General features: G+C 32.8%; 1 protein-coding gene across 1 annotated transcript; it reads right to left on the minus strand.

The window, feature by feature from the left end:
- Positions 1 to 139: 139 nt before the first annotated feature.
- Positions 140 to 17,058, minus strand: LOC128672312 (probable peptidoglycan muropeptide transporter SLC46). The gene is made up of 8 exons (XM_053749373.1): positions 16,897 to 17,058; positions 7,789 to 8,663; positions 5,846 to 6,002; positions 4,242 to 4,343; positions 3,143 to 3,280; positions 2,701 to 2,784; positions 1,786 to 1,942; positions 140 to 1,396 (listed from the first exon to the last, which is right to left on the minus strand). Exons 2-8 carry the CDS (start codon positions 8,647 to 8,649, stop codon positions 1,141 to 1,143), a joined length of 1,755 nt encoding a protein of 584 aa, XP_053605348.1. The 5' UTR covers positions 8,650 to 8,663; positions 16,897 to 17,058; the 3' UTR covers positions 140 to 1,140.
- Between the last annotated feature and the right edge of the window lie 1,076 nt (positions 17,059 to 18,134).

An 18,134-nucleotide genomic window follows, 5' to 3' on the forward strand; every position in this document is an offset into this window, starting at 1 on the left:
TGGAAGATATACAATTGCAGAAGAACATTGATCAATATCAATAACGTTATATTAAAACCGCATTGTTTAACCCTTATTATACTATTACCTTACTATGTACCTACATATTAACACGATGCGGAAAAAAATTCACTCACACTTTTAAACTGTCATTATATTTTTATTTATAATAGATATGTTAAAACTAAAATATTCACAAATTTATTTTTATACTTATAAGTACACATGTAATTAGAATCTACTGTTTTTTTTAACTTAAGTACCTAATGGTTACTAACATCACATAATTTTTTGTCGATATTTCTAATAATTGATATACTTGCTCTTGAAACACTACTTATATTTTTCTCGGTTGCATCTGTAGTCACAGAGCGTTAAAACCCAGAATTTCCTTTACTACTTTTTTCCTCCACCTCACATGGCAGACCATTGGCACGCATATTATGCTTGACGACATCAAGCCAGCACTTCTTGGGTTTACAATATACCACTAGAATATTCGATCAGTTATTGAACCGTAAAAAACATAATTTTAATAATAGTCTATAAAGTAAATAATAAAATACCTTTTTATTATTTACTTTATAGACTATTATTAAAATTATGTCGCATAGAAAACAAAATAAATTTATCACTTCTGCCGGGTTATAACCTAAACCTTAACTAAATATCACATCTATTTATGTCATCGGAGGTACTAATAACTGGTTGTAGTTGACTATAATAACAAAATAACTGGGATCAAAGATAACCTATAACCTTACTAAACCTGTGTACCTACACACAAAGGACCTACATTTTCAATAGATTACCCTTTCATATTTTCTATTAACGAAGCTACGCCAAAGTATTACGTGAAAATGATAGAAAGAAAAACATTTTTCATACCACATTAACAGAAAACATTTATACATAATTTAATAACATATTATAGTCTGCTATGTTATTGAAATGGTTGACCTATCAAGTAATAACTACTTAAGTAGCAAACGATTGTATTGTATATGTATCAAAATGGCCCAGCGGAAAGGCCGTTAGTAGACTCTATAAACTTTACATGAATGGTCATTTTATCGCATTCAAAGTCAATCGCTACAGCCAGACATTACCTCCAGAGTTTTTAATCCTATAGATTAAGTCCTACAATTTACTCGTACACATCATACTTTCAGTGAACCCCATTTCAATTTGAGATTGTTTAACATCATCGTTTTCCTTTGTGTTTTGCTGAGTTTGAGGTGTTCCGTCCTTTTCTGACACAACTTTCTCATCTTCCTGGAAAGCCTTATTTTCTGCGCCAGTTTTCTCAGGTTTATTTTCTGATTTAACCCCATCCTCATTTTCTTTTGAGTTGTACGTAGGTGTTCCATGTTTCTTGTTAGCCAGATACAGCCATCTGTGAGAATTGCGACTAGGTATAAGTGAAAATTTCCCTTAAATATTAATCTTTTCGATAAAATGTTCCTACAAAAATTATATTTATAATTAAGAATATTACAAAAATTATATTTATAATTTTTGTATTATATTTACTACTTAGTAGGTACCTGAGTTTTGATATCGAAAATAGTAAATATTAAAATTGTGACGTTCCACGGGTAAAAGACGTTATAGACGGTTTTTTTATGTTTTACTTTTGATCTGAATAGTTTTTGTTAGCAGATTATAGAAATAAGCTCATTCTAAAATTGACAAAGGTTCCTTTATCTTGCACAGTTAAATCCAGTAATCTCAAGTTAATGCCCGCCTAAAAACTGACGCAATAAATAATATCCAAGTACTCACAAGAATATAACCACCGCGGGTACTGTAAGACCTCCACCTAGAAGGAAAAATGCTCCTGGGAAAGTCTTGATGGTGGCAGTGTATACTGTGGTATACATGGGAGCGTATACCAATGGCATCATAGCCTCAGCCAGACCGAAAAAAGAATTCACCTTGCCTGGAAGAAAAACGCGAAATGAACATTAAAGGAGAGTGAGGATTTTGTCACTGAAAAGTTGGTGATAATGACAAACTATCATCAGTAGTTTCATCATGATAATGAAATTGATGGTACCAGTGACGTAGAAGAAATCAACGTTAGTTCTATATTTTTTTTAATTGAACTAACGATGAAAAATATATAGCGGTGGTGGTGTAATGGTTAAGACGACCGCCTGTGGATCGAAAGGTCCCAGGTTCGAATTCTACTCGTGCCACATGAGTTTGTATACCAAGCTGACTCATGTATAGTAGTTTTCATCGTCCACCACTTGCTTCTGGTGAAGGAAAAACATCGTGAGGAAACCTGCACACTGGTTGATTCTTATTAGCTTATGTGTGAAATGGAGAAGGCAATGGCAAACCACTCCATTAATAATGCCAAGACAGTTCATGTGTGTGTTTCATTCCACGTAATAACCACAACCCTCAGCCATGAGGAATACGACTATGAAGAAGAAGTGGAATAGCTCGTAGTTCCATAATGGAACTAATGATGCTACTGGTGACAAGTTAATGTAACATCGACCGCACGTCAAAAATTTAATAAGAAGATACATTATTTGTACCAATAACTGAAATAGCAAAGAAATCCAAAAGTTTATAATCATGTCATGTCTATAAATGTCGGGCTTGTGTGTATAGAAGTAATTTAAGTTATAGCGGAAACGAAAGAGATTTCAAAAATCGTACTCGTATCTCAACGATGTAACTTACCTAGTTCATCCTTGTCGACTAATTTGGATACCATTGATCTCATTGCAATGAAAGAAGTGCCGTTGAAAATCTCGATCAAAGGAGCTAGAACCAATATAAATTAGTTTTTAATGTTGATAGTGCTATAGTTACAATAGTTTTAATTTTAATCTGCGTTATCTTCGTTAAACTTTAAATTTGCATCATTTAAAGCGATAAGAATATAATGAATAAGTTCTACAAGTATAATATGTAATCTAATCTTACATACAGTTTTATCTATTACATAATATCATTAGTCCGTTTCCAGTTAAAAAAAATATCAGCATGCGTAACACGAATCCAAAATTTTTAAATAGTAAATATTTAAATCCGAATTTATATCAATTTGAAGATATTTTTAATGCTGAAAAAAATATGTTGAAATTGTTACATAAATTTATATTAAATTAATTTACCATACCTATGTAAATATGCCATGTTTTGGTAGCAAACGCATACATGAATCCAGATAAGATTTTGCTAGTGCAAGATATCACTCCAATAATGGCGTCGTCAAATTTTAAGTGATGGCTGAACACTCCAACTGAGAACAGTGTTCCTGAAATACAAAAGCGTGAGAAGTTCAAATTATAAATTCAACTGGATGATCTATCATTGACGTCAAAAATTTACTTTATTAATCTACTGCCCAAGCGCAGATGAAGGAGAGGCGGTGCAACAAACTTCACCACACCCAAATCTAGGTCTTATAAGTAAATAAATGCACATTATTTATGATGTCAAATCAAATAATCATATAAAGAGTTGTCACAATATTAGCTTTTTCAGTAAATTATTAAAAATTGACAAAAAAAATTAACGTTGTCAGACGATTGGTGCGCATTATCATTTTTGTTTTGAAGCGGCATATCCAGACATTTATTTCCTTATCTGCAATAACTATCGTTATATTAATAATTTGCAATAGTCGTGTCACTGACTACTTAAATAAAACATATTGCAGCAGTGTTAGCAATAATAACACACTCAACAAAAGTAAACAATGCCTTCTTACCATAGTATTGTGTACCTAATATTTTTTCAACGTCTACATTTTGTGTCTCAATCTCTGATTTTATCAAACTGAATCAATTTTAGACATTAATAAAAGGTAAATTGCATACAAGCCAATTTCAAAATTTATCCATCCGACGTTACAAAATTACATCGTTTTTTCCATTGAATCGTAGAATTGGCAAACGACTGGGAACAATCGATGTTCATTGAAAAATCGATTCCTAATAATACTAGATCAGATGATTAGATTCCTTTCAGGTCTAAAATATCTCAGGAACAGAACAGGAAAGAATCAGTTGAAGAAGCATGAATAATAGATGACGTTTTTCTCTATTGAATTCTTGGCATATTATCCTTGATTTCGTCTTATCCAAAATAAGAAAAATATACCTACATCTTAGATAAATACTATAAGACCATTTTACTGTGTACTACAATAAAGATTTTTGGTTGATTGTATAGAAATTAAGTTGTAACAAATAACTAAACTAATAAGTGCTTACCTACTAATGAAGTACACATAGCATAAGTGGAAAACATGCTGAAGTCGACCTCGTTCCAATTGAAGCGGTATCTTGTAAACAGGTACATCACAGACATCTCACCTGAAATTGTATGCAGACCATTAATCAATATCAATGATCGCAGGAAATGAAGACACAAATGACCAAGGTACCTATATGAAATTGTGAATGTTGAAGATTATGTCATCCCATCTGTCTCTCATCTAACCGTTTTCTCGGTTGCTTTCGCTGCCATAGAGCTTCGTAGCCCAGGCTCCGCTTTCCTTACATTATACAAGGCTTTTATTTAACTTGTAATGTAAACTTCTTATGTCTCGGGTGGAATCTTGCAACTCAAGTTTTTAACCAGATACCTTCAACCGATTGGGCTGAAATTTTGAACACACGTTTAGATGGCAATGCATTATTACGATATGCATGACCTGTTGGTGTACCCAAGAACGGCTGCAGAGCGGGAACTCCTCAATGGTTTACTGCACGGACATGACACGTGATGGCCGTATCAGCGACGGCGGCACTCCTGGGTTATGTCTTACTACATTCTAAGAAAAATTTTAAAAAATTTACCGCGGCCAATACTAGTAGAAAATAAAGAGACGTAAAGAACGGCCACTCTGTGATTTTGTCGATAAAACAATCAGCAAAGTACCTAAATGAGAATAAAATATGTCCGCTTGTCTCTTATCAACATTCTTAATGAAATGTGAACAAAAGAAAGTAACTAATAAAAGTAGTAAATAATCATAGTAACCATCGTACTGGCCGGGCAACAGCGTACCTATTTGTATCTTTGTAAATTTTTTGCATAAATTACTTTTGCATAACATTTAGATTTATTTATTACATATCTACAAAGTAGGTAAATAAAACTGACAACCAGACGTTTTTGCAACTACCTATTTGGCGCAAAATATTACGTAATGATGTGGTCGAAGAGAAATCTACTGTACTTATTTAGAAATATACTTAACAGGTTTTCCTGTGCCGACGTAGTTAGATATTTATTTAATTTTGAATTTCAAAAGCTGTTTAATCTATCCAATTTGATTTGAAGAAGAAAGGATCAGTAAAAATATTACGTATTAAAAAAAAAAATATGTTAAAAAAGTTTAGGTATATTAAAACTAAGTTAGATATAAATAAAAGACCAACGGAACGTATTTTGCTTTGTTTAATATTACATAATTATAATATAATAATATTTTTTATTATGTAAGGCAAGACAGTTATGATAAGCAACAATAGCAAATAGATTTGACATCAGACAGGCGGTCGTAAAATTACAGCAAATTGTTCAAAAACTTAAGATTTACTTGACGCGGACCATGTACTTTTAGGCGTTACAGCTGAGAATGAATCCAGGGCAAAATACTGGTTTGCATTTCACTTCTCACTATCGAGTCGATTCAAAGTGAGCAAACACAGCAAATTAATTACATTGCGGTGTGGTTGTCGTTGCGTCACAATGGCGCACTGTGATTGGTCAGCTGCGTCTCACTGCGAATCGACTCGATGGGGATATGTAAATAGCAAAGTCGCACTACGCACACAGGAAGATGAGAGAGAGAGAGAGATAAACTCACCGTAGATAGGACCAATGACGACACACAGCACTATGACAAGCATGATGACTCTCAGCCTTCGGTTGTTGGGGCCCTGCTTAAAGGCCACCATCAGCGTCTCTTTGACGAGGTGAATGTCAAAGAATAGTCGCAGCCACTCGCAGCAACTGCTGTTTTTCTGTAATTTGGTTTGCGTGAGGTCATTGAAGAGCCAAGGTAACATATCGTGGAAATACAATTGTGAATCTTGATTAAAATGCACAGAGTATCATAAAAATATTTTGGTTATTTTATTATATAAAAATCTTGAAATCACTTAAAAGTTTTAAAGGTTACGCTTTTTACTAAAAAAGGCTTACATATTTATATAGGTACATAATATTGTTGGTACGAGCAGACAATATTGTGAATATTTTAAATGTTCTAAATGCACATAGAATCATACAATTATTTAGTATGATTGTATGTATGGTATTTTAAATCGTTTAATAGAAAAACACATAATTAAACATACACATAAGATTTAACATTATCGACAACAGCGAAAGGAATCGATGTAATATTTTGATTATTGGATGATAACAGCGAAGGCTGTCTTCTGGTGACTTCAAATCAAACTAGGTCAAGTTGACGGACTTTTTATTATTTCGCTCCGCTTCAATAGTCTAATTTAGTCATTGAACTTGAGTAATATAATTATTACGCTTCATTAACAAGATCATTTAAATAATTTATTTTTAGACTGTAAAAATTTTAAGATTTTTTTCTTAACAACAGCCTTTCCTGTTTAAGGTAGATGCACATCACGGTGTCGCTGGAGATCAATGGTCACGGTCATCTAATACCTAAGTAATTACGTTTATTCAAATATTAGCATTTCTTATTTTCAATCTAAGTGTGGTTCCACCTTAGTTATAAAACTTAGATTGTACGCGAACCAGTGCAGTGGGTTTTTGTCAAAGTTCACTCAACTAGTTATCCACTTATTTTAATCACACGTCTTCATTTTGAACGAGCTCCTATTGAAGTTTGTACCTATATGTTACTTTAGGTTTCATTCTAAAGCAGTAAGTAATGAATACTATTTTGCTTTTAAATTATGTGAAAAAGGAGAAACACATAACGAAATCTTTATCATTTTTTTTTTTAAATTAAGGTAATGTAATATTAGTCTTTTTCAAATAAATGAACTTAATCGTTCAATCACAATCACTATCCACGTATATATTATGCACGTTAAAGCTAAAGCTGTTTTACAGCACCTTTTGGTCAGTAGCTTTTAGTTTCTTTCTATCTCAGTACGTTCTGGTGACTTGTTACGCAACATACGGCTATGATTCAATAACACTAACGTAGTATAAATGGCTTATGTAAAGGTGAAACATTGTGTTCAAACAAGGCCGACTAAGTTCATGGTTTTATTTATAATCTAAGTAAATAAAAACTGGCCATTCTAATTGTAGTCGCATCCAATTCAGTTACAAATCCAAAAGTATTGAATATTCATCGTGCAATTAAATCGAATGTATTCGTAAATAGACATCAATATATAGATAACAATGTATTACTTTTCACAAAAGGAAATAAAATTTGCTGATTGATCTAAACAAAGATAAACATGGAAAATTTCAAATACCTACATTATTTCAAAGTGATGAAGTTTATTGAATGAAGTCTATTTAAGTCGACATTCTAGTCATCATTTATTTTTGTGTGACAGATAACAATGTTCATTCAATTAATACATATGAAGTTTTCATTTATTAAGATAATGTTAATTAAGTGCAAATTACGAATTATCTCGATCATTTAATAAGGGACACTTTATTCAAACAAGTGAACCGTTTTGAACTTGCATAGCTATATAATCTTAGACTTAGACTTGAAGTCATTATGATGCTATGCCATATGAAATAAGAAGGTCATTACATCACGAGTATGCAAATAATAAAAAATATACTTACAGTTGTAGTGGTCTTCTTAACTTCCTTGATCCTATACAAGCCGTAGAAAAAACTAATCAGGTACAAAGATGCACTTAAAGAAAAAACACCGTATAAACCTATCTTTCTCACTAATATCCCACTTAAAGCCGCACCAACTGGCACTCCTAATGAATAAAACAGATTCACTATTCCAATCCGCAATGTTCTTTGTTCTTCTGTAGTAACATCCGCTATGTAACTGAACACTCCCATGAACATGGTGAACCAGCCTCCAGTCAACGCAGGAAATATAGCCTCTGTCACTGCCGCCACTTCCACAGGCAACTCATAGAAAAAATACGTATTCACAATCAATCCAACACTCGTCAGGAATTCTCCAATAATCGGTAAAATCATGCAGAATTTTCTTTGCCCAACTCTATCGCTGTATGCTCCAAGAAATATTAAGATTCCACATGGTAAAAACGACTGGAGAACTGTTTTCCAACCAGCCACAGAGGCAACCAGGGTCTGAACAGCTTCTTCTTCGAGAGTATAATTTGCGGTATCTCTACGTGTTAACGCATCACACACATGGTGCTCATATCTTAAATTTACTCGACAAGCCTTTTCTAAATAAAGGTTTTGTGTCGCTAGGGCAGAAAGGACGGAAGGCATAACATAACACGCCAGAATTGGCTCCACTGTGATCAGTGATAGCATACGTTTTATCTTTTGAAATATGTTCATCTTTTTCCAATTATCCGCATCATATAGTTCTGATTTCTGACTTTGTACTTTCTCTGTCTTTTCATTGCTAAAACTATTTTTAATCACATTTGTTTTACTTAAGTCATAATTATTAAGATCCTTCTCGTTATTTTTATCGAAGACGGCCATGTTTGTTTCCCTGTCTGAAATGAAAAGATAACTTACAGTGATTTTAAATTAAAAATTATAAACTTTGTATACACATTAAATAGTGGTGTTTTGTACCTTTGACGGTAAATGTACGAGTGCCGGACGTGGTAATAATTCATGATTGCCAACATACTTAACGTAATCGTCAACGGCTGTTGAACAGAATTATCTTTACCCAGACACGATGGTTTAACAAATTGAGAAGAGTAATTTGATATTTTTAAGGTGATATTAAAATATTTTCCTTTTATCAAAAGGTTAATTTAAACTAGTTTTTAATATTTTTATTTATATTTTAAATAGTTTGACATGGTAAACTTAGTAATTCACATGAATTATCTATCTGTATTTGTAATTTTATGGTTGGTTTCATGAAGTTAATTAAAATAGAAGAATCATGACATGTAAACTCTTCAACTGTAGCTACTATTAAGGATTTTCAATTAAATTAAATTTGAATTCACTATAATGTCTTGATATTCGTTTGTCTTGATCAAATCACGTCACCCAAATTCTTTTAGTCTCAAGGTTTGATTGGCAGAGAATGTATTAGCATAAAATACAGTGGAATTTTTTGTGCAGCTAAATTAACATGATTAGATATCAACAAACAGTTATTTTTATTTATATTCCTAATTATTTCAATACAAAACGGTCACTTCAAAACATCGGTGACGAGACAGATGCATATCAAAAGAAGAATTTTCCGTTTTGCCAGGTTAAACTAAAAAAGTGCTGGCTTGAGAGAAGGAATTTTAGTTTTTAACACGCATGTTTTTTAACATGCTGTTGGTCTGAGTATTAATGCCAAAATTATACAAGGTAGAAAATAAAATGTAGGAAAAGGGAACCTGTAAACTAGTCAGATGAGGCAAAGTCATAATGAAGAACGTAAAATATGCCAAAACTACATACCTAGTTTAGAACATAGACTCGTTGGACAATCCCATAGATTTTTTTTTTCAACCACTTGATGTTATCCTGGACCAAAGATCTTCAAAATTAGGCCAAGGCTAACATATATAACTATTTCAGAAAATCTTTTGGAATTAGCAGAGATGACTGACCAATATTTCCACAAAGCAGCTGCTTTTTGAGCCCAAAACCTAACCAAAAGTTGATCAATAGACATGATCTACAACAAACAGACAAAGCAAGGGAACATCGACTCTTTTACTCAATTGATTCCGCAATTCCGGCCTATGCTAGATACCGTTGACAGACATGCGTCTGAATGACGACACAGGCTTTTGTGAGAGGACGTCTGCACAATGAATCCAACCTATACAAAAACCTCTGCAATGCAGTGTCATCATTGAGACCTTGGAAATCTGATTCCGTGTTACGGATCAAGAGTTCGGCATTTGTAAAGTATATACAATTATTCGCAACAATTCATTTCCTTCGATTTTTAGCATCAGTTAATGAAATTGTGATGTGATTGTATGGATTTAGTAAGTTCTTCGGAGTACCTATTAATTACATGTGTGATTGTGTTTGATGAAATTTCTCATGACATTTTTTTAAAAAAAGCTTAGTATCTGCGCCAGAACTTTATTATCCATTAATTAACAATTTACAAATTTGCATTAATTAACAAATTAACAAGGAACTAAACTAATTAATAAACAGATAACTTAATTGTTTGGTATTTCCCATAGATCAATAATCCCATAGATAAAAGTATCCGGTATTTCATTAAGTTCCATATTTTTAAAAAACGCTAAGTATATTGTACAAATATATCCAACAATAAAAATAGTAAACAGCTGTTTTTATGGAATTGTAAAAGAAAAGAAAGGGCGGCTTTTGTTTAATTGTGGGAGATGAAATAAACTTGTATATTTATACAATAATTATAACCATAACAAATAGCAAATGTTATATATATTATGTGGTTTTAAACTTCCCTTAGCTCCCTAGCTTCCTAATTTATAACGCTAAAACTCGAAACAAAATTAATTTTATTTATATTACAAGTACGGTTTATCATTACGTAAAACAAAAAGATTGAAGATAAAACAACTTATGTGAATGCAAATAATGAAGGCCACAGAATCGGCAAAGATCAGTTGGCAATTGGCAAGAACCTTGACTCGCTGGTCAAGGAAACCTGTACTTCTTAGACTGTGGTTCTTATAGGCACTCACTTCCTACCTAAATTATAAAGGACAGGTAGGTATTGTCAGGAAGACTAATTTCAACTACTTACATCTTACGACTCTGCTTTGGTCTAGTTGATAGTTACCCACTTAACCTCTGTACGACCCTGTATGCAGTACTTATTTGACATCCCATTAACCCTGCAAAACTCGTTGGACCGCCGAAACTTGATCTCACTTACTTCGACTAAGAAAATCTAGCGGCCTGAAGTCCAAAAAACAATTCCAATAGGCTCATTAAAGACACTGAAAATTAGATCCAAAAGTTACTTTTTCAAAGCAATAAAGAATTGCTGGAAATTCATGCTAAAAATCTAACGACAGAACTGAAGATTTAACTACTTAATATAAAAAAGGACACGGAAGCAAAATATTTATAGTAATTATACAATACATAAGTTATGATTAACATCAAACAGATATTTTTATATTACAACAAAATATTCTGAGAATATTTTAACATGTACATACTATTAATATTGTGTTTAGATTTTATACTTGTACTTGTAGTACTTTTATTTGTAATCAGTTTTCGAGTGACTTTGTCAAAACAAAGACGTAAATTGAGTAAGACTAACATTAAATAAACTATAATGTTTAATTATTGCTAATGAAGTTGGAACTTATGGCTAATACATTTCTACTTCTAGTTATAGAAAATTACCTATATACTGCCTACAGTACAGCAGGTGGCCAATAAAAACGTACGGAATTTTACAATTGCCCCTAAAAACTTAAAATTCGACCTATACATATTTACTTCAATCATAAATTTAAATACAGGAAAATACTTGTTACCGACTAAAATTATTTCAGCTAACACGTTTTTATGTCATATTCATAGCTGCCATGATTCTATGGTATTTATTCACAGTATAATAATGCAATCAAATATAATCTTCTCAAAATGATCACAAATACAGAAAATAATAATATAAAATCCATTCTCTTTTTGAAGCAGAGACAAATTTCACATTGGGCGAGCACATTATAGTGTACAGAAAAGTGCCAGTTTATTTTTGAAGTAAATGATCGAAGAAAAACGCATTTAAATATTTTGTTACGATAAAGTTTTCTTATAAGTAGATAAATAACCAGCCTCCACCGGTGAAACATTGTGAAGCAAATCTAATCTTTATTTTTTACAATAGGACATTTTGATAAATAGTGCCGTCTTAATTCACTATACAATAATTTCTAACAGTTGGTAGCACCATGCCAATAATGGAATATAAAACAACATCGCTATATGCTTCTTTTTTTTTACTTTTATCGTAATTAACACCACCCACAAATCCATTTCAACTACTTCAATTCTTGCACTCACCTATGCGGGATAGGTGAGTGTAAGTATTGAAGTATTTATAAACCAATGTAAACTCTAGTTATATCTATGACAGTAATCAAACTCTCAGCCTTGTAATATTTTACAAGATACTTAGATATACTTGACTTCAGCTCAACGAGCCGACTGAATTGCAGTAATAGTTATATTATACCTGCAGCTAACCTTCATTATGTTCATAAAATATAATAATTATTATTCGAAATAAATATTCAATGTATTGGTAATTGTAATTATATAAAGAAATAGATAAGCTAAGACCAACATTTCTGATTAGTTTTTGTATAAAATTTGAGAGTTATGTTGCCTGTTGAACACAGAAAGTACTCATGAGTATGATCTATCGTGTAATGCAACTGGCTATTATACCTCTCTCTTATGAGAGCGTGCTCTCGTTTGCATTCACAGCTGTGAAGCCGCCCTGAAACCCAGGGATCAATTTCAAAGACTTTACGTCCGATCGCCTGCCTTACGTCAATCCTCTCTGGGAAACACATTATTACCTTGAAAATGCGGAGGCTTTTTAACTCTAGATAGTCGCCGCTAGATAGTCTACCAGCCCAAATGCATAAATCCATAATGCATCTATGATGCAGCACACTTCATCAGTAATTAGTCATATCCGATATAATAAACGTACCTACAACATCAAACAGTTCAAATTCATCAAATCGCAGAAGCCGAGGTCGTTTTCCCTTACGACACCACTGTACCAAACAATCTCTTCTTCTAACTTAAACATTGCATAGTAAAAAATGTCAACCTGCGTTACATTGAGTTAAAGGCCGGAAGTACCAAGTGATCGACACATTTGTCTCTCTTGCACTCCCACAATCAATCATAAGTAAAGCGAGACACACTTTGCACAAAACAAAACTAAAAAATGTTTTGAAAACAATTCTCGTCGAGAATTCCTATGTTTAATGTTTCTGATGAGAGGTTGAGCAAGTGTTTGTAAATTCAAGTTGCGTTCATGGTCTCTAGGTGAATGAATGTTTTTGACACAAAAATAGCTTTAAACATTGATTTTAATTAACAACTAACATCCCTAGCTTTACGTAGGAATTTGTACTTATAAACTAATTAAAGTAGTAATCTAAATAAAAGTGAAGCCATAAAAATCCTGTGCTATATAACTATAGATGCTTTAGACGTTGGAACCTAGCAGCAAAATTCTTTAAGGGATATAATTAATCCATGAATTTATTCGATAGCCCGCTTGATATAAAGTTTATTAAAACCAAAAAGTTTGTTGAAGAAAAAAAATATTTCATCTGATATATTTTTTTCTTGAAACATCAAGTCAAGCAATAATCGACATGAAAAAAGTAAAAGATCTGTTAGCATCAGACACATAGGGAAAAGTGGGAAAGACTAGCTGACTACAGCTATAAGCGGATGATACAGACAAATATCAATTGATCCTGAAATAAAAGATTCAGTCTCAAAAATCCATGACTCCATTGATCGATGAGTTGCAAATTTTTGCAGCACGATGATTTGAATGCACCATTATGCAGCTGACCACAATGGTGCAGAGCAATTAGTATGTGGGTACAGGTTGGGCAACAATGGAATAGTACTTAAACAAGGCCAACAGAAGCTATTATAAGATACCATCATATGCAGACTTATAATTTTATACAACGTACCTATGTTTTTCGTGGAAAAAATAAACCATATATTTAAGAACATCAAAGTCCAAAACTCTCCGCTAGACTAACTCACCCTTGATAATTCTTTTTTATGTAAAAATGTATTACTGTTTATAACATTCTGAAATGGTGAAACACGGTCTGGGTCACATTTGAAATTAGCCTAAGCCAGGGGAACACCTGTTACACCTGGGTTGTACTTTCTTGATCACACCGAATGTCATAATGCAAATTTAGAAAATTTTCTCCGTATTCTGCAATCACTAGTAAATCGCTAGGTTTTTTTTATTAGCTTATTGACTTGTCCCACTGCTCGTAAGCGCGTCGTCTTCCAATAATTTTCCTTCCCTTAATCGCTAAACTTATAACCGCTAATATTGCTATAGCCAACAACTAGAAATATCTAAAAATGGAAGGATTATATAGGAAATTTTACTTTAGACATCGTTTAAAATCTATATCTAGTAAGACGCATGAACAGAATTCCTATATGGAGACATTAAATCGTAGTCTAGAAAGAAGAAACTATGTCTAATGTAGTATTGCTTTGATTAGCATAAATAGTCACGTACTAAAAATGATTGATACATTTAAGTAACTGAGATACTTGAGAAGCTGCACTATAACTAGTATTGCCATCGAGAAGTGAAAGTTAATCCTAAACTGTTCTCATGCCTAAAGGTTGAACCTGTTTGCAAACTGCTTACGTAGACCCGTAGGTGATGTTAGCTTTATGACCGTTTAGGTCGTTGGTTTAAACTCCGTGGGAATGATGGACTATGGTCGCAATCTAAAATAAAAATAAAAATGTCATCTTGACTTTTTGCTCTTCCGTCTAAGCTGGATACCTAATACGTTTTCACTCAAAGAAAATATAATAATCTTGTGCAATCTCGGCCGATGTTTTATTTCACCGATTACTTTTCTAACAGGGAATTACAGCTATCTATTAAGCTTTATCTATTAAGTAGCTTGTAGAATGATAGTCGAAATTTCAAAGTAGTCCCTTATCTAAGTAATAAAAATGACTCGATCTTTGGTTTGGAGCTTGGAGATAAATGAAACTGGTATGCAGAAATCGAAAGAAATAGAAAAAAAATCCTTCATTAAAATTTCATCATAACACCACTATTTATTCAATAATAAATAAATCACAATATTTACATCATTGAGACATAATGAGTGAAACACGTTTAGTTCATTTAATTAATTACCTAAAACAAAAACTCATCCGGGAAAACTAATTCTAAAAAACATTGGAGATGACGTTCTCCAATGTTCAATTCAAGTGCAATTCTAAAAAACATTGGAGATGACGTTCTCCAATGTTTTTTAGAATTAGGAACACACAAAAAAGAAGAATACAAAAAATACTAAAATAAATAAGTAATGGAACCTGGGCTTAATAAATCGGAATTAGTAAAAAACGCTCAGATATGAAAGACACAATAAATGTTAAAATCGATTAAGGGTATATATTTGACGTCCAAATTACGGGAATAAAACCAGAGTATCATAAAAAACCGGTTAAATTTGATTCGCGCTAGTAAATTCTGCAATCGTTTTCTGCTCACAAACATGAGATCAATCCATTTTTTTAACCCCGACGACACAAAATAAGGGGTGTTATAAGTTTGACCGCTAAGTGTATCTGTCTGTCTGTCTGTGTACGTGGCACCGTAGTTCATCAACGGGTGAACCTATTTGGATGCGGTATTTTTCCGTTATTTAAAATCGGTTCAGCGTTCTAAAGTTATAGCGAAATGAATATTGAAAGTCGGTTTTTTTTTAATTTATCTCACAAATAAACTTGTTATAACGCTAGATCATGTACCTACCTGTCCACTCATCACACAACAACTGAAAAAAAAATGGTTTTTAAGCTCAAATATTGATAGGAACAAGTTGCAAAAATAATATATATCAAAAATAAGTTTTAAAAACCTTTTGACCCAACGAAAGCTAAAGCTGATAATAGGACGACCTGAAATCAAAGTACTTAAGTACATGACAACGATGATGAGGAGAACCAAACAAATTGAGACAAGGTTAGTCAAAAAGTAAGTTTTTATAAAGTTTATAATACAAATTATATTTATTACTAGCTTTTGCCCGCGGCTTCGCCCGCGTAAATTTCATAGCAAAATCTCAGTAATTTTATCGCGTACTCTGTAAGACTGGTAAACATATATGATTCAAATTCGCATTTTTTCTCATCTTTACTTCAATTTTCTGTTTCCTGCTGCGTGTCTCGTCCCGCAAACTTGTCCAATCCCGCTTCCTGCTATGTAATGTAAAGTAGATATCCCGTACCGTTTCCTACATATTGTGTATATTGTATCCTGTTTCCCACTACGTGTCTCCTTCCCATTTCCCGCTCCTACTCCCACTCCCGCTTTCTGCAACGCGTGCCGTCCCATTTTCCATGACGTTTTACGTCCCGGTTTTTTAATAACCACAAACCTAAATTAAACATTTTTTGTATTTACTATTACTGTTATTGCTACAAAAAGTAAGTGTGCCAATTTTCAGGCTTTTTAAGAGTAATGGGTTAGGTATGTATTTGATTATTTAGGCATTTTATGTAAATATTATAACAATAACAATACTTATATATGCCTATATAACACATCTAGGTCTCTTAAAATGTTCAAAAGGAAACTTTGTATTGTTTGTTACATTTTTTTTGTACAAAAACAACCTCTGACCTTACAATTACGTACCTTCTCTGTTCTACCGTTAGTATCGATAAAAAAATCCAAACTTTCCTTTAGGTCTCAATTAAAGTTTAGACAAAACAAAACTGAAACTACATTAAACGATGCAAAAATATATTTACAGAATCAGTGTATTTTGTGAAATATTTTTCAGAATCGGGAATCAATGTTTTAGCTGCTTATAAGTTTCGTTATATAATTTATTTAGACGCGATTCACTTACAACTTGAAACTTCTAATGAATATTTTCACGTTATCACTTAAAATAATATTAATTAATTTGTTACATTTCATACGGAATCTACCGACCAACGAAACGAAAAAAACATTTAGAATACATATCTTACCTCTTATATTTATTAAGAAAATTCACAACCAACCATCACTTTGCACTTAAGTGTTATCCGCAAACCTCTACAACATATTTGACTACCGATCCGCGGTGACTGAGCGGCGCACACGCCGCGACGTTCGGCTAATACGATAGTTAGTGTTCTGATGCTAGTTCCACTCTTAACAGACTCTTGCTCTCAAATTGTCTATGGTTCCCAAACAATGCAAGTCAAACTGTAAGTTTGGAAAACCACTGCTACATATCAGGTTGTCGATTCCAAATGAACTGTTGCAACAGTAGATTACTTTCGATGTTTCGTACCTATCTCTCTCTCATCTGTGTGCGTTTTCCGGGTTTCTTTCCCAGCTGTTAAGCCCAGGGTCCGCTTTAGAACAATATCAGGATAAAAAAAATAATGATAAGAAGTATATTTTATTGTGACTAATATTATATATTTATTTATATTTTATATAATACGTTTTATATTAACGTTATGAATCAAGACAAGTCTTTCCCTATGCTCCACGTGGTTACGTGGATATACCAGCTAGCATAGCATAGTAAGGGTTGTACTGAACCACGATACTGGAATTTTTCAATTATTGCCAACGATTGATAAATGTGGAACCTTCTGCTCCATATATCCCTACTAACGAGCACTGGTAGGGATAGTTGGTCGAATGCCTCTCCACTGACTTTGCACTGCAAACCGTGTAAAATGTACAAAATACCAACTAGACTTCATTGGCAAACAATGAAGTATAAATTAACTTGATAAAAACTAAGTGACTGACTTAAAAAAATATATGAAAACCCTACGTAGATTTTATTTGATTTAAGATATCCCTACGATTGCTCTTTTTACGGGCAATTTTTGGTTGTAGGTAGTTTGCAGTTACGACACGGAGTGCGTATATACTTCGTGAGTTCTCTACGTTTTATTAATAAACTATTTGACAGACAAAATTATAACCAGCAATATAAATATGTACCCTTATAATTATTAAGTTATCTTATAACAGAGTAGACTTGGCCAAATCAAGTGTACTTTTCCACTTATCTATTTCTGCTTTAGCTTTTCTTGCTTACCTTATTATTAGGTAAGTACTAGCTATTGCCAGCGACTCGGCCTGCAGCAATACGTGTCTTGTATTTTTTTAATACAAACTTTTAACCCACGTGATACTTTTTTAAAGTAGCATATGTTTGACCGGTATGACCTCAGGCCTTTTGGTAATCTAATTTCATTAA

The sequence above is a fragment of the Plodia interpunctella genome, chromosome 9 (assembly GCF_027563975.2).
Source record: "Plodia interpunctella isolate USDA-ARS_2022_Savannah chromosome 9, ilPloInte3.2, whole genome shotgun sequence".
Taxonomy (NCBI): domain Eukaryota; kingdom Metazoa; phylum Arthropoda; class Insecta; order Lepidoptera; family Pyralidae; genus Plodia; species Plodia interpunctella.

Excerpts from the sequence above, each read along its gene's own strand:
- LOC128672312 (XM_053749373.1), bottom strand. The coding sequence starts at position 8,649 with ATGGCCGTCTTCGATAAAAATAACGAGAAGGATCTTAATAATTATGAC. Across the intron at positions 3,281-4,241 it reads TATGTGTACTTCATTAGTAG|GAACACTGTTCTCAGTTGGA; the intron begins GTAAGCACTTAT and ends TTTGTATTTCAG. Across the intron at positions 1,397-1,785 it reads CCCGCGGTGGTTATATTCTT|ATGGCTGTATCTGGCTAACA; the intron begins GTGAGTACTTGG and ends CAATTCTCACAG.